The sequence below is a fragment of the Chaetodon auriga genome, chromosome 19 (genome assembly GCF_051107435.1).
Source record: "Chaetodon auriga isolate fChaAug3 chromosome 19, fChaAug3.hap1, whole genome shotgun sequence".
Lineage (NCBI taxonomy): Eukaryota > Metazoa > Chordata > Actinopteri > Chaetodontiformes > Chaetodontidae > Chaetodon > Chaetodon auriga.
Genome location: NC_135092.1, coordinates 11,625,001 through 11,648,589, shown reverse-complemented (window position 1 = coordinate 11,648,589; position 23,589 = coordinate 11,625,001). Strand labels below are relative to the sequence as shown.

General features: G+C 41.0%; 1 protein-coding gene across 2 annotated transcripts in view; it reads left to right on the top strand.

The window, feature by feature from the left end:
* rabgap1 (RAB GTPase activating protein 1) overlaps nt 1-23,589 on the top strand; it is a 71,775-nt gene continuing 48,186 nt past the window's right edge. The window contains exons 1-10 of one of the 2 annotated variants that reach the window (XM_076757314.1): nt 1-146; nt 10,456-10,691; nt 12,496-12,525; nt 13,791-14,049; nt 15,115-15,328; nt 15,441-15,615; nt 19,762-19,922; nt 22,475-22,585; nt 23,211-23,277; nt 23,360-23,462. In XM_076757314.1, coding sequence (XP_076613429.1) covers nt 10,539-10,691; nt 12,496-12,525; nt 13,791-14,049; nt 15,115-15,328; nt 15,441-15,615; nt 19,762-19,922; nt 22,475-22,585; nt 23,211-23,277; nt 23,360-23,462 — 1,273 coding nt within the window. In that variant the 5' untranslated portion in view covers nt 1-146; nt 10,456-10,538. The remainder of the gene's footprint in view (nt 147-10,455; nt 10,692-12,495; nt 12,526-13,790; nt 14,050-15,114; nt 15,329-15,440; nt 15,616-19,761; nt 19,923-22,474; nt 22,586-23,210; nt 23,278-23,359; nt 23,463-23,589) is intronic. The other variant, XM_076757316.1, reaches the window with a different exon arrangement.

Genomic DNA, 23,589 nt, shown 5'->3' with positions numbered 1-23,589 from the left:
GACCGGCGCATGCGCGGTGTGGGTGTCAGCGGGTTGGTTGGGCTTGTGTTTACAGCTCGGCTGGATGCTGTTGGCTGCTGATGTTATTGGGAAAGTGCAATGTTGTGCCAACGGCCATTGGAATAAATATAACTGTGGGAATAAAGGTAAGCTGTTTTGCACTTGCACATGCCTTTACCTTTAAAGTTCAACGCGGCTGTCCCTTAAGTTATGAAGAAATGTAGCCACCTTGTTGACTGTAACTGCCAGGATAGCATGGCTAGCAGACGTTAGCTAGCTAGCTAGCTAGCTATATACAGTAATGGCCTGTATCAAAGCTCCTTCCAGCGACGGCCTGTCAGCGGGTTTATTCACCAAATTATCGCGAATACCTTTACACAGCAGTTTGCATTATTTGCTCTATGGTAACGGGACAGTTTCTTCAAATGGTCATTATGTCGTTACACATTCTTTTCGGACTTTGAATCGATGGCTGCGGAATAGCTAACGTTAGGTAGGTTGGTTAGGGCTAACTGGGGCAATAAGTTACCAGTAGAGCTAGCCACATTAGACTCGCCCAACGTTATCGAGTATACATTATCATCTGTTGGGTAAATTACCTATTAAATAGCTGTGAGGTCTGAAATGTGTCAATGCGCCATGAGTCTTAACAGGCTGCATTGACATGTAGCAGGTCTGCTTGTGTCCAGATTAAGTGGTGTACCGGTGAGACCAGAAAGCCAATTAATGTGTGCTTCCGGTAGCTCTGTCTGTTAAACGTCGAATAACCACTCTGAGACCGTTTGACAGCAGTGACTTGTTAAGAAAAACACATTTTCTGCACATCAATTGCTCTGGTTTATTTGTCACTATCAATATTGCAGTTCAGGGCAGAATAACAGCAGGATGTGCATTGTTTTTGTTTCCAACATTTAGTGTTTGGTACAGTGTATTGTTACAAGACAAACTGAACACCGTTTGTTGTATATGACAGTGAGTCTTTGTTTACGACTGTAGCATAACAGCCCTACAGATGTTCACAGGGGGAATATCTATTAAACCACTCTATTTTGTGTTAGTTGAGGTTCTGTTGTTGTCACATGATAAGGGAGGCACCAGCAGGGATTGTTTTGAAATGCCCCAGTGGTGGTGGTGTGCATGGGTGTCAGGATGCATTCAGGGTCTGAGTTGTCTGCCTTGAAGCATTGCAAGAATGAACTTGATTTTTAGATGTTGAATGAACCCCACTGAAACGTCTTACCGGTCGTCTTAGCTAGGCACAGCAACACTCACGACAATAAAAAACAGTAATAGTATAATACACTTACAAACCAGCTGTATGACTGTATTATTATGTGTATTACATTGTTTTAATGTGTTAGCATCTTCTGGAAGAACTTTGAGCCCACATATGGTGTGCCCAGTAAATATTTCAATTATATAACTATATATTTTAAACTAACCTCTGTGACTCTGATTTCAGCATCTCAGAAAAACACCCATCAACTCAGTTCTGCGTTTTAACACTGCACAGATCTCTCAGTGAGTAGTGCAAGTTGTGCCAAGACAAATGGTTATGAAGACTGACTAATCCCTTTGCACTGTGCTATCCCGTATTTCTCTTACTTTCTACTGATATGGAGATGCAATTAGTTGTAGCAGTGAGCTACCTGTAGTTCGCTTAATGCCCAAGACTGTTATTGCTATTTGTATTGTTGAAACCAGTATCTCTTGTTTCTTAAATACTTTCCAGAAGTGGATAACATGCATGGTAACAGTGAACGTAATGTACCTATCACTTGTCTCCGTCCTCTGTTCCTGTTCTTTTTCTGGAAACTCCGGTATTACAGTAAAACCTCATTCACGCTGCAGGTAATGCAGGTGACGGGCATAAAAAAGCACATAACCAAGATTTGTGTGTATGCAAATATTTGCTGAGTTGACCAATGTCAGTATGTGTGCTAGAGGAGGGACAAGGTCAGTGCTTCATCTGATATTGTTTCTAGTATGGTTTTTTTTTTTTCAGCCAATACGAATGTGATATATTTTCCTGCACATTTGGGCATAATTAAAGTGCATGAATTGTTATTGATTGATCAAAGTTACCTCTATTAAAGGTACTCACAAGCAATTCTATCAACAAATACAAAGGGCCAAATAATACAGCTTCTCATTTGAATAGCTGCATGCCAGCTTCTCCTCTCAAGTCAGCCATGATGAAATACAGAGCTTATAAACCATAATTATATATGATAAATGTAATCCTCCTTCTCTGAAGAACACATGTCAAATGTAATGCCTGATGCCTTCCATTACAGCTCTATCCAAACTGGACTGAGCCCTGAATATTCTGAAATCCTCACAGTGCCCCTCAGATGCACCTGTCATTTGGGGAGCTAGTGGAGACTGATTGGCGGGGGGCTGGCTTTGGGGCCTGGATTAGTGGTTCCTTGCAGTTGCTGTGGAAGCTATGTGTCGAAAGCATGGAAATACATTTCATGGTAAAGAGTAGTTTGAAGAAGCGTAACGCCTTTGTTAGAGCACTCAGTAACGTTTTTAGGAAATATTGTGTTTTTGGTGGCATTAGGCAATATCTGTGTTAGTAGCTGTAGGAGTAAAGCATCAGTGATAGTGAGTTAACACTGGTTGCCCCCTGTGACTTACTTGCATCTAAAAACAAAGCCTTTCTCAATAGGCCATCTCTGTTTCAGTGTATTATACTGGGAATTGTCTTTTAAAGCACACTGGTAATAATTCAGATCATAAAAGCCAGTGTTTGCTTTAATGATGTTTAATGACTTACCCTGAGACGCATAATTGATATAGTCTTTATTTAAAATTAATCAATTCCCTCCAAATTATTCAGACCTCCAGTTATCACCCCAGGAAGGCCAGAACTTTAATCACCGTTATGAATCACTGACTCCTTACCAATTATTTTTCCATTTGAATTTTTTGATTTGTGGGAAAGGCAGCTTATCTTGGGGCTGGTTTTTAGATTTTATGATTCGACAGGCCAGTGATATGTATTTCAGTCCTCAAGTTAGACACTTCCTGATCTTTTCGTGTAATACTCACACATGTATTCTCAGTTTTTTCAGTTCCTTTGTACAGTCACACTGCATGCATGCTACTTCTTGAATCCACAGCCAGTCCCTTGTAGTATGAGTGTAATGTGTTATGGAGTAAAACACAAAGTGGTTCATGGTTGCGTAATTCATAGATTGATATTAGGCAATCACTACACCACTGTTGTTGGCCAATTATTATTATTATTTTCAAAGAAGATAAACTCCTATACCTACAATTAAATTCACTTCTGTTGTTAGGTTTAAATAATTGCAGAAATGAAAGGAAAGCATTGATCACACCTTTTATTAATGTGAAATGTCAATGTTTATATGACTGTGATCATATGTGGTATTTTGAGAGTGAAACTAATGAATGTTCTCGTTTTCATTCTGCAGAATATCCATAAATCAACTATCTAATAAACCTACTCTTTCTTTTTAACTACATCCTAGTATAAGTGGCACTTGCAGCTTTCAGTTCCAGTTTGTAAAGGCTTACACCCTTAACAACTATTTGTTGCTGGAGCTACACACACCGGTGTCAAGTTTCCTTTATAAGGCATAGTTCTGTTCTTTAAAAACCGGCAGAGACACACCACTGCTAAATAAATGTCTGTGAATAGCCACGCATTGTGCAGCTCAGTATGTCACAGTGCAGGGGTTTGTTGCAGCAAGTGCTCCATTTCAGAAGTTAAAAGCAGGCCTGCACTGTGTGAACCAGTCTTTTTTTTCCTCAGTCATGTGAGATAGTTTTGTTGTTGAGTGTGAGACATGCAGAGGTTTCGTTTGAGGATAGCCGACTGGGAGTCAGTGCTCCGCTGTGGATCTGAATTGAGATGATTCTTAGATGCTCACACAGTACAAATAAGATGTAAATTAGGGACTGCATCTGTGTGTGTGTGTGTGTGTGTGTGTGTGTGTGTGTGTGTGTGTGTGTGTGTGTGTGTGCTCTTTCACAGCTCTTCTTCTGTTTCTTTCCTTTCTCTTCCCTTTTGTATTGTACCTTGTGACTAACCTTGTGGTATTCAGCCTTTTCTGTCATTCTTTCTCCTTTTCCTCTCTCTCCCCCCTTTTTTCCCTGCTATCTCTGCCTGGCCGAAATCACTGCTGTGAGGCGAGTCGAAAGGGACTGTGTTGCAAGCCTGAATGCTCTCTGGCTGTGTCTGGCTGTGTCTTCCTCTCCCTTGTGAGGTGCACGCAGGGCCCAGCTGGCAGCCCAGAACAGCCCGTTCAGCTGGAGAGTGGTGGAGAGGGGGGAAAAAAAAGACAGGCGTAGGTTTCTAGAATGCACATTTTTACCCATGGATCGACGTAAGATATGCATGTTACAGGTTCAGATACCTCTGTTTCTAACTGCGACAAACAGCTCAGAGGTCACTCTCGTCAGTTATTTGGTCCCTGAATTAAGCTGCACTCTGCATGATCTGTTGCAGAACACACCCAGACTACATCAGCCTCACTGCTGTTGTTGCTGTGTGTGTCAGCTGAGTTGGTAAAAGTCAGCCCTGCCAAACGATTGGTTTGCAATCTGGAAAAACAGAGCTTGATGCCTGATTGAATGTTGTTACTAAATGTGCTCACTTTAACACTCTTAGGTGGATGCTGTTCATTTTGAAACCTGACATGGCCAAAAATATATGCAACAGTCACATTGTAACAGCCACTGAACCCATTTACCTTATTTGGAAACAAGCTTTTGCAGATCTGATGCCTTTCCATGTGCGTATGATCCGATGAAATAGAGCTGAAACAGTTACTGGAGTGATTGACTATTATCAAAAATTGTATCCAGCCTCTCAGATGTGAAGATTGGCTGTTTGTCCTTGGCATATATGACGTGGTAAATTGAATACTTTTAGGATTTGGACTGCTGGTTAGACAAAGCAAACAATCTGAGTTCGCCAGTGGGACTATAGCATTAGCATTTTTCATTATTTTCTGACATTTTAAAAGGTAAATTATGTTATACCCCACTGTACTTTAAATATTTAAATTTAAATATAATGCATTTTGATTCCTTGTGGTGAACATAGAAAGCCATGTGCAATGTGCAAAATGGTTAATTGGTCACTTAAAAAACTGCCAATTAATAATGAAAATAATCTTTGGTTGAAGCCCTGCTATGAAACTTGACTTGAATCTAACATGTAATTAATGTCTTCTTCAACCTAAACTAACTCTAAAATGTGCACACTGGCAATTTTTGTTTCCTTATTCATGGATAAAAAAGTGTCTCCTGAGGGAAGTGCATAGTGATATAGAGTGATAGTGTTTTACTGAGGAAATAATGAACTTTAAATAACAACTATCAGAATGGTTTCTGTCAGAAATAACAGCAACGGTGCATATGAACAGCAAAATATTTGCCCTCGTATCACCACCTATGCTCAAGGTGGTTTGCACCAAATGAAAACTCAATGCCGGTCCCTCTTCCTTTTAGACTAGAGGAGAGAAAAAGGAAAGCGCGTCAAAAAACAGTCAGAGGAAAGGGAAAAAGATGAGATTTACAAAATGAAACTGACACAAGGTGGAAAAATCAAGAGAAAGGGTGTGGCTGGAGAAAAAATAGTGAGAGGGAATCAAGAAATAGTCTGCCGCTCCACAACAAACATCAGAAGCCTTGATATGTTCTCCACTTTAAGACATTTAGACAGAAAAAACGCTGCTGCTAACGTTGTAACAGTCAGTCGCATGATGGGCAAATAGCTGTGTGTCCTGTTGGAAGGATACCAAATCGCTGAAAAAGGCTGATAATGAACAGTGTAGCATGGCAGGAGCAGACAGAGGGCTGTTACTGAGGCTAGAGAGGAAAGCAGGGTGACAAGGCAACCATTATAAGCCTGTTGGAGCCGCCAGCTAGTCAGACACATAGAGTATGAGGTTTGTGTGTGCGTGCACATGTGTGCCTGCGAGTGAGTGATTATTTGTGTTCATAATACAGCTGCTTGTGCATGTGTGTGTAGAGATGTGTAGTCCAGCGTCAAACCGTTCTTTCTTTTCTGTGTGTGTGTGTGTGTTTGTGTGTGTGTGTGTGTGTGTGTGTGTGTGTGTGTGTGTGTGTGTGTGTGTGTCTTGGCTGGACTGCAAAGGTTCAGTTTTCTGTGTTTGCTGCTTAAAACATGAATGAATCAGTGAAGCTAATTGGCATCCTTCTCAGATAACGCCACTGGTTTTGAAGTCTTGTTTGCATTGCTCCCAAATGAAATGACTCGCTCTGGGGTTCCAAACCAGTGATCTACACTTTAAGTTTTATGGTGGCCAGAAAAAAAAAGGACTGGCCACCAAACAGTATTTCGCTGAGATAAATGTCTCTCTTCACTCATGGGGTCTGTTAGTATAAGGCCTTGGTACCATCAAATAAGACCATTCAACGGATTATCTAAGCATGTAAAAAGATGCTTGAATCCAAATTCTTTGGGAATGTTTAAGGCAAATAGGCACATAGATGTAAACATAGAATTCAATTGAATAGATCTGTCCATAGATCAGCCCCACTGTCAGTGATGCCAGATGCAGTCATTTAAGTCCGTATCAAACCATTATCCATATCCAACCATGCATCCCTCATTGGTTTGCCTCTGTGAAAGTTCTCTAATGGCATCATCTTTGTACATCTGTTTCAGCAGAAATGGTGGATTTGAAATCAACTAAGTAAGATTTTGGTAATAAGTATTATCAGTGGAAACTACTGGGGCAGAACTGAAAAACCAGACCGTGTAGAAACTCAAAGTTCATCAACATAAATCTAAGGAAAAAGAACTAGACTAATCACTCAGAGGACACGTGTGCTAAAAAAGGAAAGCAGCTGCCTTTGAGCCAAAAGTAGAGTAAACATCTGCAACGTCTCTTCAAGATTAAAAGCCTGAGAAGATAAGAAGGGGCTGAGGACTGATGCAAATATCCCTCTTGGATTGCTACTGAGTCAGCTGCTCTTTTTCTTTTGGACTGGTAGGTTTACTACAATTTATCCGATGCACCCTAAAATTAGTGCTTTATATGTATGAAGAAATTTGAGACAGTTGCTTGACATAAACATCCAAGCAGATAATAGGGTGCAGTCCCACACAGGTGTTTCAGATTCCTTTGGGTGGAGCTATGCCATGCAGAAAAATTGCTTATATTCAGTTTTATAGCTGCACATTGAAGTAAGAAAACAGCAGATAAGAAAAAAGCCTTTTGGCCGGAGTGAGTGGAAGGACAGTGACAGAGGTTATTGATAGGAAAATGTTTGATAAAAGCGGTACAATTAACAGCACGCTAGCCATGCTTGCTCCTGCAGTTTATGTTTACAACCCAGCCTGTGATATTTCATGTCATCCCTGCTTTTGGCCACACCACATGTGTAAATTTTGCCAAACGATTTTGACTGCACCCTGACCGTGTAAATTGTGCTTTTTTGGGGGGGAAATTAGACGTTGAATCATTGTAGATATAAGCCTTTATTAAATTCCCTCTGTGTTATTCAAGGGATCTTCTACATGTTCTGTAAAGCCCATGATGAAAGTTGAATTAAATGTTCCCCACAGTCTGACATTAACTTCAGGCCATTGCCAGACCTGCCTGAACATAGCTTTTAGATGAGCATATTTTTTGCCTCTATGTTTGTAATATTTTTCATCCACTGTAAACAGCTGTATAACACCTTTTGGAGCATTTTTCGGGTGCTTTCACCGCAGCCTGTATAGTTTGGTTCAAGCAAATGCTTGCCTTGGTGCGTTTATGGTGGCCATACCAAAACCTCTTGAAAAGGTGGGTGTTGGTCCAGTTCCAGTTGATGTGGCGTGAAAGCAAATGGACAAACGACAAGATTTTATGGTAGTAGACATGCGATTTTAATGTGATATATTAAAGACCTAACTAATATTTAATCTATTTGCTGACTGTGAACTCAGGAAAGGGATGGCTTGATCTGTGTTGGATGAGTATACTAACATGATAGAAAATTGTGCAGAAACCCACAATAGCCAATGAGAGTGAACCAGATAATGCATATTTGTGTACAACAGAAACATGGCTGCCAACAGCAGGAGTAGGACTTTTGTCTCCAAAGCACTGCAACATGTATAAGCCATGCTGATTCTGTCTACTCAGCTATGTCTTCGATGTTTTTCCTGTGTTTTGGTGCAGAACGTATCGCACACAAGTGCAACCAGCTGACGAAGACAGTTTGTCACCATGTTTGTTTTTTTCTGAAGTCCTGTTTGATCGCGCAAGTTTCTGTTCCCAAGTCACTCTGAATCGGTTAGTGGAAACCACAATTGTGTGGTCCTGCATCTTGTCTTGAATCCTCCAGTGTGTGCATTAAAATATTAAAAATCTGTGCGCACCAAGTACTACTGGTCTTTGGTATTCCCCCATGAGACTATGTAGCATTGATGACGCTTGATGATAGTTGCCAACACAGTGAGTGAGCCACCTGCATATGACTCCTTGATTGCCCCTCTTGGGTCATTTGTAATCAGTGTGAACATGAAGGCAGTGCGAACACTGCAGCATATCTTTTTATCTAGGTCTTGGCCAAGTGAACCAAACTTCAAGTGTGAAACTGACTTTAAAGTTAAATAGCTTGTTATTTATGCAAGGATGAGCCGTTGTGTGTGACAGTTTTCTGCTTGATCTAAGGCTACTCTGTGATTCATGTGACAAATCATCGTACCCTGTGACCCTGTCGCTCAACCTCAGTTTTGCAATACAAGTGAAAAACAACACCCGGGACTTTTGGATGAATACCAGTCGCTCATTTCCTTAGTTTGCTGTGAAAAGATAAAGAGAATAAGCCTAAGATGTCATTTAATGTTACTCAGTTTGTATTTGGTAGCCTCATAATAAAATCCATCCAGTAAGTTGTTATAAAGCTTTCTAGTCACACAGGCATAGCTACTTATATTGAGGTTTATTCTGGGTCAGGATAACAATGTTATCATAAGTAATGCACATTATCAACTGCTTTGACCTTTTCCGCTGTAGACCTTTTTTCCTATTACATCTCCATTGTTGGACCTGCTTTGAATAGGAAAGACAAGGGTCTGACAAGAGGAAAAGTGGAAGAAAAAGCAACCGAAACCTTTAGAAAAATGTTGGAAAAATAAAAGGCTTATTTTAGAGCACTAACGGCTGAGAAAATAAAAGATTGCAAGGGGAAGAGATAAGGAGGGCATGAAGAAGAAAAGCGTAGTAAAAGAAAGGGAGCGGGCTGGTGAGAATCAAAGGCAGGAGTGGAGGGAGGGTGGCTAGAAATATCTTGTTATGGTCTCCTCTTGAACCTCTGCCAGAACCCTCTGTTGCGCCTTTCCTCCTGTGTTACACACAATGGCACCTCCCTCTTTCAGGAATTACCTTGTACCAGCTGTAACGATAACGCTCTTCCTCACTTTGCTTGTAAAACTACTTTTCTCCTGAGTTCTACCTCCTATTGCCATCACTAAACTAGCTAATAGAGAATAAAGAAAAATCACCATTGTGTTGTAGACGTGATTTTTGATCATGCCACTGTAAGTTAATAGTGAAAGTTATTTATTTAACCCTTTCTTTTTCTTGCTTTCCTCACCCTGTTCCAAACCCTGCTTCCTCTTTCCAGGTCCTGCAGTTAGCTGTCGTCACAAATTCTATGATTTTTGAACTTTTGTCAGCTTTTCTTGACTGGTTTCATATTTGATGGTAGCTGTGGTGAAAGGCAGAGCGAGGGATGAGCTGATGATGTGCAGCGTGTCCCTCAGGATCTCAGCTCAGGTTATTTGTGGTTGTGGCAGCAGGCCGGGAGAGCAGTCGGTGCACGCAATGCAATTAGCACAATCAGTGTATCATTTTTTTGTGTGGTATTGTATTTCTGGTGTACTTGTAATGTGGTGGTGGGGGGACCACAATTGAATCTTTGTATGGGGCAGGACTGACATGGAATAGGTGGATGGTGGACGCGAGATGGCTCGTTGCTGATTACCTCATTTCATATGCACATTTCTTTTTCAAAATTGCATCATCATGGCTTTGCATTGCATCAAACTATTTTGCAAGTACCACTGCTTTAGTCTGCTGAGAGACAGAATTGCCTCAAATGACCCCCAGATCCTCTTTTTCCTCTGATCTCTCCTGTGCCTTCTTCAGTGTGGCCTGCTCTCTTGTCAGTCACTTTCACTTGAACTAAGCTTTTTTGCTTAACCTTTCTTTTGCACCCTTATTTTCTCTTTTATGCTCCTGCTCTCTGGGTTTTGTACAGCTGCCTCACTGTTCCCTTCAGGTTTTTAAAAAGACCTTTAAAAGTGAAGAATAAGTAGTCTCACCATTTTTTTAGAGGGTTAGTTTCTAAGTAGCCAAGTTTCCAGTTGCCTGAAAAGATGCTTTTCATGGATTTCATCACATCATGACTGTTTTCTGCTTCTTTTCTTTATTTATTTTGTTCTTGTTCTAGGTGATTTTGCTCATCATCTCCCACCTCTTCCTCCTCCCGTCTTCCATTCATGAGCAGCGTGGCTGAGTTTAACAGCGGCAGCCATGGATGACAAGGGCTCGGTGGGGAAGATTAGCGTGTCTTCGGACTCAGTGTCCACTCTCAACAGTGAGGACTTTGTCCTTGTGTCCCGGCTGGGGGACGAGACACCATCCTCCACTAATAATGGTAGTGATGACGAAAAGACAGGACTGAAGGTAAGGATGGTTGGGTGTAGGTATGGACGGAAGTACAAGGGAGAGAAAGGAGACTTCAGAGTTCAAATCAGAGTTTAGGTGCAGAGAATCACTGGTCTGTTGACATTTACAGTGATAACCACCTTAGATTGTGTCTGTAGGTCCTTCTTACTGTAAATATCTATTTATTACTCATAATAATAACAGCAGGAACAAAGGCCAGTGGTGCGGGCTAAATGTGTCGTATCAGCACTCTTTTTTGTAATAGTTAAAGAGATTTAGGAGTCTCTCTCAGCACCCACAGCACGATTTACCAAAACATATAGAGGTTCATTTCACTTTTATCTATTCATCACCTCTATAAGTTGTTAAAATTGCAGGTGAGAAGTCACAGTCCATACATACCTGATCTGACATACATTGCTAGCGTGTGTCAGGCTGTGTTCATCACTCACATGTCAAGAGCTGTCATCCACCTTTTTAAACACACACTCTCACACTCTAACCATAAGGCTAACCATTTCTTGTTTTGCTTTTTCCACATTCTCACTCTACCTTCTTCTCATAGTTGGTCCTGTGTGTTTTATCTGTGATTGTCCCTTTTCATTTGCTGCTTATGGTAAGGTAGCCCTTTAATCCTTGTTGATGCCTGCTCATCACTAGAAAGTGAGAGCATGCTGTCACAGGCTCTGTTTGTTGTGAAGAACTCGTTGTTGTCTCTCAGACATGTGAGGAACTTCATTTGCTTTCCGTGTTTTTCTATGGTAAATTCTTGGTGTTTAAGTGGTATGGGGAAGTGGCAAAAGAACAACTGATGAAAACACTGATGTTTTCAGCTGATGTTTTACCAGTTTGTCATTCAGTATCAGCATGCTACTTAACTTTGGGGAAAACAGCTCCCATCTGCAGTCAGTCAGCTGCTTCTGTCAGTATGCTACATGTGCTATCGCACCGCAGCATGTCTGTCATACAGGATGCCCTCTGCGCTTCAGTTCAGTGCTTCAGCTAGCGCTCACTCAGCAGATATTAGTTTACAAACTGTGTGGGGATGCAGCAGCGAGTGCTTTGAACTCATTGTCAGGGAAAATAATGGTGTTTTGTGACAGGGGTGTGTCTCCACAAAGAGAACGAAGACTTTCTGAGCTACCAGCCACTGTCCTGTGCGTGTCCCAAATGGGTTCAGATTTCTCCTCTCCTCTCCTCTCCTCTCCTCTCCTCTCCTCTCCTCTCCTCAGGATGCATTTTTGTCCATGTGTCTCACAGTTCACTAGTTACCACTTTCACTTGAATTTAGCTGGCTTGCATGTTCATACTGTGTTCATTAGTTTATATTTCATTACTGTACCTGTGTTTCTTTGTGAAGTACAGAATTGTTGACTCGATGTTGTAAAGGTGGCAGAAGATGGTGTCAGCAGAGGGTGAACGTTGCATATTCAGATTGCAGGAAGAGGTCACACTTTTTTTCCTGTCATTCGCTGCGTTCGGAGATTAGAGAATATGATTTTGTATATTACAGAAGTATAGAGTGCATTAAAGTATTGAAAGTAATTTTGATGGAAAACCGAGCTGAGGCATCTTTTTTGTGCAGCCTAGTGGCGGCTGTCTGCCTGCTGTCACAGGGAAGGAAAGCGGTACCCCCCCCCCACACACACACACACACTGTTCTCAGTATGTAGTGGTGAAATCACTCCATTCACTGACACTTGGTCATCCAGATATCATGTATTGGTTTTTGCCCAACACACTCTTGTGCACATTTCCCTCCCAGTCAGCCCATCCAGTCAGAGAGGAGTCAGTGTGTCTAAACTTGTTGTTTGTTATGCAGGTGATTTCTGAGGAAGGGGTCAGCTTTAAGGTCAGTCTCTTCTCTCACTATCTTTCCTTTCCTCCTCTTCTCTCTGTATCTCTCCCTTGCTTGTATCTATCTATTTTTCTCTCTTTCAGTGATGTGATTCCGTGGTGATTCTGTCTGTGATTATTTGTGCCCTGTGTATTTTTGCCGGCCACTGAGTGATGGCCCTCGCCAGCCTCTTTAACACTCAGGTTTTGATGATGGTAGTGATAGGCATTCTCACATATATAGAACCTCAGGTGTACCTGATAACTACCCAGGCTTTTAGCACTTCCTGTAAGTCAAGGCCAACCATAGTTGCATAGCGACGCAGTGATGTCAGGTGTTTGAACCTAAATATAGAATTGATAGCTGCTTTACATCAGTCTTCAAATTATATCTTTTTGTTATATGGCACTAGAATCGTTGACACTATAGTTGTACTGTAGTATCCATCCTGCTTTGGATTATTTTGCTTGAGTCTAACAGCAGGGAACAGATTTCCATATACCTCTGAGGCACACATATTATTTATGGCTTGCCTGTACCTGGAGAGCCTACTTGGAAAATTTAACCAGAATATTCAATCATGTGATAATCACATATACCACAAAAGCTGAAAAATCTGATTGTATATCCTTTATCGTTGATCCCTTATTCCTCAGCACAGCAGTGCCCTCTGCAGCTTAAGTCTGTTCTTCATTTCTTTCCTAACATCAGGCTGCTGCCACAGCAGGCAGGGAGAAAGGGGCCTTGCCTCCTTTTGTGGCTGCTTAATGGTTTGTCCAGCCTTAAGCTTGCTCTTTAATTTTGCTGTTTGTTAGCTTTGGAATAAGTGCACACAGCGAAAGTAGGGATGGCTCTTCGAGTGTCTTGACAGAAGTATTTCACAACTCAAACTCACGTGCTTACTAATCACTAATATTGGATGAAATATCCCACTTAAACACACTGCAGTCATTTGAAATGAATCACAAAATCACATTTAAAGGCAGAGCCATTGCACATTTCTACAAGGGAAGAGAAGAATGTAATTCAGTTGATGCAGGCCTATAAATGATCATAAATTTGATACGTTATGGTGATTACTACAATGATTTTGTTGGATAACAATATTTGTTCTTGTGTTTTATTACATGTAATTGTGTTACTTTTTATGCTTCCTTTTGTCCCTGCTCCTTGGTGTGGTTGTGTTCATGTCTGTTTCTGTGTGTGTTTCTGCTCCTCTGGGTGTGTGTGTGTGTGTGTGTGTGTGTTTCTACTCCTCTGTGTGTGTGTGTTTGTATCAGATTGTGGGAAATGGAAGTGAGCAGCAGCTCCAGAGGGAGTTAGAGGATGTCCTCATGGACCCATCGGTAGCTGACACTGGGCTCGGATCAGAGGCAGGAATGGAGAGACTCGGCGGGGGCGACCATGGCCTTCTTCCCACCACGGCATCACCTGTAGCGCTTGGCTCCGACCCTCTGAGCGCGCCGCCGCCCAAGTTGGAGATGGTGCTTCCTGTTCAGACGGCTCAGGAAAGCGAGCTGAATGAGAGGTCGTACCGAGGTGAGCCATGATGTGACTTATCTTATCCTCCTTTCTTGTGTCTGTCAGAGCTCACACAATGGTACTTATCGTCAGCTTATAGATGTGTTTGTCAGACATACAAAGTAATATCACAAAAACACCCAGGTTTCTAAATCATAGAGTATTCTGTGAGTCTTTCCACTTCCCTCATTGCCTCTTTTTATCTTTGTAACAGAGGATTATTGCCATTTTATTCTCACTTACTTGTCGCCTCTATGCGTTTGTTACATGAATTTCAATGATTGATATGACTGTTGTTCCTCTCACGTACCCATCTATCTCACCTCCTGCTATCTACTACCTTATTTTTCCTTAGCAGAAGGCTTATCCTAGGTGAGGAAAGTGGTGTTGATGCACAACTGTTACATCATACAACCCCAATTCCAAAAAAGTTGGAATGCTTCATAAAACTAAATATAAAGAGACTTCAATGATTTGTGCATCCTTTTCAATCTAACCTCAATTGAATACAGTGCAAAGACAAAATATTTAATGTTCATACTGATCAACTTTTTCATTTTCTTGTAAATGTAATGACCTTGTGACCTTCACTCCCACTGGCAGCACTGCATTCAAACTGACATGACTGTATAAAGGATATTACAGAATGGGCTCTGCAACACTTAGGGAAACCATTGTTGGTAAATACTGTTTGTTGTCGCATCTAAAAATGCACGTTAAGATTCGACTGTGCACAGTGAAGGTCGTATATCAACACTTGCTTAGAAGAAAAGTGATGTAACACAATGGTAAACATGGCTTGTCTCAACTTTTCAAAAACATGTTGCATGCATCAAATTCAGAATGAGTGCATATGTGCAAAAAAAAAGTTTATCAATTTGAACATGACATATCTTGTCTTTGTACTATATTTAATAAAATATAATTCAAAAAGGGTTTCCAAATCATTGCATTCTGTTTCCAAAGCATCCCATTTTTTTGGAGTCAGGCTTCTAATTGAAATGATAAAATAATCAAATCCTTTTGCCTTTTCTTTCCTGTCCTTTCTGTCTGTCCCTCTCTGTATCCATTCCCCCTTTGCAGCAGATGAATCATCATCAGATGGCAGTCCTGGAAGTCCCATCCCAGATGAGGACAGCGTTGTGTTCAGTCAGCTGACATATCTGGGCTGTGCTTCGGTCAACGCCCCCCGCAGTGAGGTGGAGGCCCTCCGTATGATGAGTATCCTTAGAGGGCAGTGCCAAGTCCCCCTGGATGTCACACTGTCTGTGCCAGGCGTGTCCGAAGGCACCGTCAGGTAGGGGGAACATATGGATTATTAGTTTGAAAGATATGCATAAGAAATCTCCTGCAACAGTGACTGCTGAGATATCAAACGGCATGATAATTGTTTCATACATATCCTACAGGTTGCTGGACCCCAATGCCAGTACGGAAATCGCCAACTACCCTATCTATAAGATTCTGTTCTGTGTGCGAGGCCATGACGGCACACCAGAGAGCGACTGCTTCGCCTTCACTGAGAGCCACTACAACGCTGAGATCTTCAGGATCCACGTGTTCCGCTGCCAAATCCAAGAAGCGGTGAGGATTCAATCATTGATTGATTGATTGATTGATTGACTGTTGTTCAGCTAGTGTTTAACTATGTTCACTGAAGACACATTTAAAGGGTAGGTGCACATTTTTGCATTCCAAAATGTATCTGAAGTTAATGAAGTTAATAACACCAAGGCAAATCCCTCTGATGTGAAGACATATTTGGTAATGAACTGATTCAGATTCCTATATGATGCTTCAGCAGCCTGAGTTAGACAGGTTGCAGCGTTTTTAGTACAGAATACTCTCTTTTTTTACTCTGTTTCAACATGGAAACACTGTCCAGGGAAACACAAAGAGGAGCTTTAACTCAGACTGCTGAACCTCTTATTAGTTTCAGATAAACTGTTAGGACAGTAATTTTTTTTCTCCCATCACCTCCATTGACAGCGCTTTAGGAAGGGATCTCTTAAAGGCCACTACGAACAGGAGGAATGATTACAGAAAGCAAAACCTGTATCCAAAAAGACTCAGAAACAAGCAAAGCTGCTGCTATTCAGATAGTATACCAAAGGGGGAGCACAAGCTCCTCTTATAGATGCTTTGCTCTGCATTTCACTTCACACACTCCTCACTTTTTTCACACTTTTTCTGTCTCTTCCACTCACATACATATACTTGTGTTCACACTAATATTGCCAGCAGTGTTCTGGTTGACCTTGTCTTAAATTGTTGATCTCCCTGTAGTCCGTCCCTCAGGGTTCAGTGTCAGTGTGGGAGCTTCCTCAGTGATCTCTCGGGGACCATGTCATGCACTGCAGGCCACGCTGCAATGCACATGGACACCATACACAAACAAAAAGTACACTCAATCCCCCGAGCCAACTTATAGGAGAGAGGAAGTGTCATTGCTTATATACTGTGGGTTCAGCAGAAACATTAAAGAGGAGAAGAGAGAATCCACTCATGGAACTGGGTTAAAGTACTGCTCCAGTGTTCAGTGACCTGATTTCTCCCTCATGGAAGCACTTTCCTTCAATGTCACTAAGAGCCCCCAGACAGAAGCTACTTTATCAGGCCCACATCACTCCACTATCCAGTTTCCCAGACATCCACCCGTTACAGACATGCTCACGCTAAAACACTGATGCATAAACACACACACACACACACAAATCCACATAATCTCCAGTAGTAATTTGTGTCTTTACTTAGTAAGCGGACATCTCTGTCTTCGGCTCCCTCTTCCCTCTCTTCATCCTCTTGCACCCGCCCTTCTCTTCCTTCCAAACCCCCCAGCAACAAACCAGCTAGCTTTTTCTTTTCTTTTTTTTGGGTAGCTTCTCATTTGCATTATTAGACTTGTGCGAGTCAGCCCATTGGTTGCCTTCTTCTTCATAAAAAAGCTGCTCTAGTCATATGCCTCTCATTAGCCTCAAATCAAACAACTCTTTTGACCTCTGAAACCACAGTTTTTTTTTTCATTAAGATGTTTGACTTGCTATTTTGAAGTATATTTTTGCACACTGTAGCCATACCTAAAAGGTATTTACAAATGTTCATTTTTTTGAAATACATTTTCTGATTGCATACACACTCAAACTTCCAGATGTGTATTGAGGTAACCTTGTGGCAAGCCATCACACGTTTGGGTTAGGGGGTTAAAGGTCGAGGTGAGGGGGCCTCAGCTCAGATTTTGAAGAGCGTCTGAAGCATTCTTTACCCATAATTTAAAAAATGTGATAATTTGGAAAAGGAATTATGATTTTATTGAAGTTATCACTGGCAGCACTTTCAGGTTTTGTAATCATATGCTTTTTTTTTTTTGGGAGAGTCTGTGTAATTTCTTTTTCTAAACAGATTTGTGGATTTTGGAGTGGAACTGTTCATACATAAAGCAAACCACCTCCTCAGTCCTCCTTTGTGCCAGACCTCCTAGTCAGGCCCCAAGGCTAGTTTCTAACAGTTCCCAGTTTTCTGGTGTTGATGGTGATGCAGAGCCCTGCTGAGTCTCATACCCAACACCTCCCCTCGGTGCCCATAAACTTGCTGCTCCGGTCCAAAGATGTATATCTAGAGCTGTTTTTATTCAGATCAGTACTGCTTCAATAGATTTGTTTCACTCAATGATTTGGGCTCCTAACACAAATTATGTCACCTTTAGAGAGAAAAACACAAATTGGACGCTGGCAAATGGATGTAGATGGTTTCTGTGACACCGGTTAAAAATGTCTCAAAGATTCATGTTGGTGAGCTCATTAAGATCATGCTGCCAAGTAAGAAAGAATAAGAATATCCTAGACGGAAAGTAAAACAATATAACAGGATGCTGAACAAGTTCCAGACCTTTAAAGGCTACAGCTTGTAGAAAAAGGCTGATTCCAAATCTGAAACACCTTATATAATCAGATTTCATAAGAAATCTTAGGGTGAATACAGTAATATTTAATTTCCTCTATAGTTTATTCAACATATTTTTAAGTGTTTTCCTGAGTAAAGAAACAACCAGGGACACATGTTTTGAACTCTGAGAGAAAAGGTTAACTGAATTGTTTTAAATTTCGTTTTTGATTGATCTGCTTTATTTTGTCTTGTGTGGGGTCATTTTATAGTTTGCCTGAAGAAAAAAAAAAAACTTTAGAAAGACCGGATGGTAGAATGTTTCTCTTTTTATAGGAGAAGCACCTAATATCAGCCTAAATTACTTGTCAGATTGACATTTTTGCAGTACTGTCCAGGTCCTGGTAGAACTCCTTCACACCGAACACAAAAAATAAAAAAGCCATTTGTAGACTGGTCAAAGCTGGTCAGTTTTCAGCATTTATTGGAACAGTACAGCACTATTCTTTTCTGTTATTTGTCATACTTTCCTGAATACAAGGGGTGACCCCCATCTTAACTCCACTCATTCCAAATCTCTTACTTCCAGTACCCCGTTGTTTCCACAAATAAACCCCCTGTAATGCCCTAACATCCTTCTGCCGTACCAAGAATTTAACAAAGGTTTTGTGTAGGAGAGGTTAGAAGCTGCTTTATACTCGGGCTTTGAAAAAAAAGCAAAAGAGCATTTTTATTTATTGATAACAGCAGTTTCCCTGCTTCATCCCTCAGACAGTCACCCCCACGCTCTGTTATTTACCAGAATTAGAGATGATCCAAAACCACTGTGCTGTGGGCCTCTGGTTGGGGGAGCACTGTTTATTATCACAGACACATGTCTGTGTAGTAATAATCAAAAATAAAATACTTTTTCTTGACTAAATGCGAAGCTCACAAATCTAAAGTCTTCTGAGTGAAAAGTGCATTTAGTGAATATAAATAAATCATTACCACCCAGTTTTCCACACTTGGCAGTCTTTAGCTTGACTCCCTCTTCAACTCTGCTCCTCTTTGGGGTTGGAGATTTAGCAGAACCCTGCAGTCTCTGGAAGGACTGAGGTGTCTCTGTTTAATGTTAGTAGAAAACTTACCTCCACAAAAGCAAAAATGAATCAGTATTTTGATTAAAACTCAAAATGGTTAATAGGTTGGAGACTCTGCTGTCAGTAGAGTGGTTGATCACATTAGGTAAGCTTTTTAATGTCCCATATAACACAGTGGCAATGACAGATCTGCAGAGGTGTGATTGAGCTTTAAATCAATACTAATGATTGTGATTACTTACTGATCACTACAAATCTTTATTTTATGGTCCACAAGACATTTCAGCTACAGAAGCTGAAAAGCCAAAAGAAAGCAGTATTTTGCCTTGTGATACTGTCCATCTCTTCAGTGGATGTTTTCTTTTGGATTTCTGCTTTAATTAGCTATCTGACTTACCAGTGTTGCGTGTGTCTATAACTCAAGCCAATGGAGGAGTGGAGGCAGGGTGGACGGGGATTGGCACAAAAGACTTTCTGTATCTGATTGCACAAATGCACCACTTGGACTGTCCTTGTTTATTGTCTATGGTTTCCACACTCAAAATGTGTGGCAATTTGTTTCTTTTCCCCTGAACATGACTACAAGTTTATTCATTGTGAAGCTGAATTCTGCTTCTTTGAGGGAAATGGCTCACAGGAGAATAAACTACAGGTCACATGATAGTTTATCCATAATTAAACATTCATTTTCTTTGAGCTTCCTTGTGTTTGTGTAGTATTGTGTTTAGTTCCTGTTCATTAAGGGTCTTGGGTACCTTACCTCCTGCAGGTGAGTCGGATACTGTACAGCTTTGCCACAGCGTTTCGGCGGTCAGCTAAGAAGGCAGTTCTATCATCTCAGCAGGCTGCTCCGCTCACACCTGACAGCGACTTGTTTACCTTCACCGTCAGCCTGGAAATCAAAGAGGATGATGGCAAGGGTACTTACAGGTGAGACACACACTCACACATCATGTATTTTAATGTTTAGAGCTTTCGATCATCATTATTGATTCACACACAGTTGTAGAAATCATGAAAAGTTAATGTGTAATACGCTGTCTTGAAATACGTTTGAGTTACACAGACGTCTGGAACCTTTTTTCTGTCGAGCCAACCTTTGCCAGAGACGAATCAGCTTTCTGTGCTGTAGATGTAGGCATACTGCTCAGTCTCTTGTTATTAGACCGCATACTGTATTGAACACCAGCTGTAATAGTCAAATCTGGCCAGGAATGTTTGTGTTGGACAACATCATTCTAGCAAAATATGTAAAGATTTGACTGAAAATGACCACCAAATGTTTCTCACCAAACTAACCATCATGCATACAAACACAGGGACATGCAGCCCTACTTTTGGGGATTAAGTGAAGTTAGCACACTTTCGGGTGACCCATTTACAAAAAGTCACAAACCATTCAAGGGTTGACAGCATGTGAAGTACATACCATGAGGGAAGCATCATCTTATTGGTTTATATACAGGAAGCATGTGTCACCAAATGAAACATGAAATTATGAGAGTAATGTGAAATGATAAATATTTATAGATATATGAAAATATAACTAAAGAGGAAACAGAGGATCACATGTGAAAGAGAGAGAGGGGTCCTTCCTTTCTCACGGTGGACTCATATTTTGACCACCTCGAATTAAGATCATGCTCTTTTTCACACACTGATAAAGAGAACAGAAGGTTCCTGTGTTCGCTCCATTCAACACATCTTCCCTGACCTTTTTTATTCTGTTTCCCCATATTACTGAGTCACTTCTGTGTATTCACAAACAGGCCTTGATACTCATCTTATTTGGAAAACCAAAAAAAAAATAAACAAAAATGCCCGTGATTATTTTTAGTTAGCACACATTTCCTCCTCATTAGCTTTTGGCTGATTATATTTAGTGTGCTCCAAGCAAACAGCTCTCTCATGCAAGCATACATGCATTTTTTCCTTGTGGAAATAAATATCTGTAAGTAGAATATACATATTCTAAATTTTTACTTTAATGGGATCTAAACAAGCCTGTTTATCTGGAGTCTGGAGTCAGTGTAATTCCATGACTTAAGTGGTGCCTAACATCATCGCAGGTTCTGACTGAGTTCAAAATTGATAAATTGATTTTTTTTTCTTACTCAAGAATCTCTGTACTTAATGGTTTCCTCAGTGTTTCCTGAGGAATTTGTGTCAGCGAGGGTTTGGAGAATGTTGATTACTGTTCCTGTCTCAAACATCTGCTTTCAGAGCAGAGGAGAACCAGGACCAGAGCGTGTTTGAACATGGCTCTTATGTAGGCTTTTATTATGATAAATGGGTCTATCCAGTTTTTGGTTTTTGGACTGTAACAGAGGGGCCATGGTTGTCTGTGACTGACTGACGGAGTACCTGAGTGACATTGGTCTGTCGACTGAGTGCTGAGTTTCACCATTGGCCATTGGTCTTTCAAAGTAGGCGCGAACAGTGGTAGCGCCACGCATTTACACTATGATACAAACGTCAGCAATGTGATGAAGCGCTGAGCATCTAGTCTGCACTGAGCGCTGCATGTTTGGTGTCTTTTTCCTGGTCACTGAGATGCCACTGTCACTTTTTACCCCTGTCCAACCACAGCGGAGGAGAGGCGAAATAAATACCACAAAGACAAAGTGTCACATGGTACATGTACAAGTTGAACAATGACAAGAAGACAGCTGTTGATGTGCCAAGAAGCACGAGGGAGAGCGCACAGTTAAAGCACCCCGAAGAACATATATAAATAAACTATACACATATATATATTGTATCAAAGCACTGAATACAAAGTGAGTCATAGAAAAATGACAGTCATCCTGCAGATAGAACGACTGAGCAGGGGGCAGTAATTAGAATAGTTCTAATCATAAGTTTTCTTTCAAATCAAACATTTTAAGGTATGGGTAGAAAGTATTGCTCTTGCAACTGCATTTTGAACATTTTATGACTCAAAGGTAGCTTAACTTTGTCATGCGATATGCTGCTTCAGTACACTTTAAGAACAAATAGTACTGGGACCACTGGAGAAAATTGTAGAGGAACATTTAATATCCAGGAATTCACATTATAGACACGACCGCTGACCATACACGATCCAGCCATATATTAGATTTAACCAAGTCTTGTTTTTACTGAAGGAATTCCAGTGGTGTAGTTGTCCAGCAGAAGAAGCATGAGTTGCTTTGATTTATGTGTTTGTTTGCATTAAGAGAAGTAACTGCAGTATTGTTGGTTTCCCTCCTAGTCCAGGCATAATTACACAACCTGTCCTGTCAGCCTGTGGTCACATATTACCTAAAATGTCTCTAATATCATTTTCTAATGTAAGCTTTCAAATAATAGTAAATCTGCCTTACTGTAACACTGTTCAATGCTGTAACACTGTATCTGCTACACAATTTAACAACGCTTCTGTCACATTTATTGCTGTTTTTCTCTCTGTGACCTTTTCACTTTTTTTTTTTTTTTTTTTTTTTTTTTTACATATTCAGTGCTGTAGCAAAAGACAAGGACAAGCAGAGCTTCAAGCTGCGTGCAGGCATGGACAAGAAAATTGTCATTTATGTCCAGCAGACCTCCAATAAGGAACTGGCCATTGAGAGGTAAAACAAAGCACAAGCTCAATCACATACACTGACACCCAGAACATCTTCAGAATAGCTTCCTACAGTCGAGACGTGTCTGCTGTAAACACGACCAGACATTCTGGTGTGTGTTCTGTGATCGCAGAACACACACCGGTGAACGCCTTTACATCTGCATGTCGGTCCATGTCAGGTTTCAAGTGTTCCGGCACTGTTCTAAAACGGTGATTGATGCGAGTCCGTCTCCAGGGCTCCTCATTTTCCACCTTTAATAAATCTGTTGAAATGTAAACATTCCATCACCTTCTTGCGGACTTCCATTTTCATCGTGGTTTGTTATTGTTTGATGAACCCAGAGAAGGCAAGGATTGAAGCGCTGTGTTTAATGTACTCCATGTTCTGGTCTGTGTTAGAGGATCAGTCCAGGAAGCCATTTGCGGTAACATGTGATAGTTAACAACTGGTTTTACTCTATAGGGAGATTTATTGTTCCATGTCTGGCTCCCACTCATGTTCTGTTCTTTCTTTTTTTACTCTTCCTTTTCCTTATGTAATCCTATTCATCTGACTTTTCTCTCCCTCTCTTGCATCTCTCTATGTCTCTTATTTGAATGTGTCTCTTTAATGTGTGTCTCTTCTCTAGGTGTTTCGGTCTCCTGCTCAGCCCAGGGAAAAATGTAAAGAACAGCGACATGCACCTGCTAGACCTGGTGGGTTGCTGTTTCCAAGTGTGTGTTTGTGTGTGTGTGTCATTGTGTGTTTGCTAAGTTCTTCCAACTTGTGCCCCTTCAGGAATCAATGGGAAAGAGCTCAGACGGGAAGTCTTACATCATCACAGGAAGTTGGAACCCCAACACGCCTCAGTTCCAGGCTGTGAATGAGGAAACGCCCAAAGGTAACGGCCAAAAATCTGTCGAAGAGTCTAATAAAGCAGAATGAATTTCAACAGTTGCTGTTTCCTTGCTTCATATTTCATTGGTTAGTTGTTTTTTTATTGACTCTTATCTTCACACTAACATTTG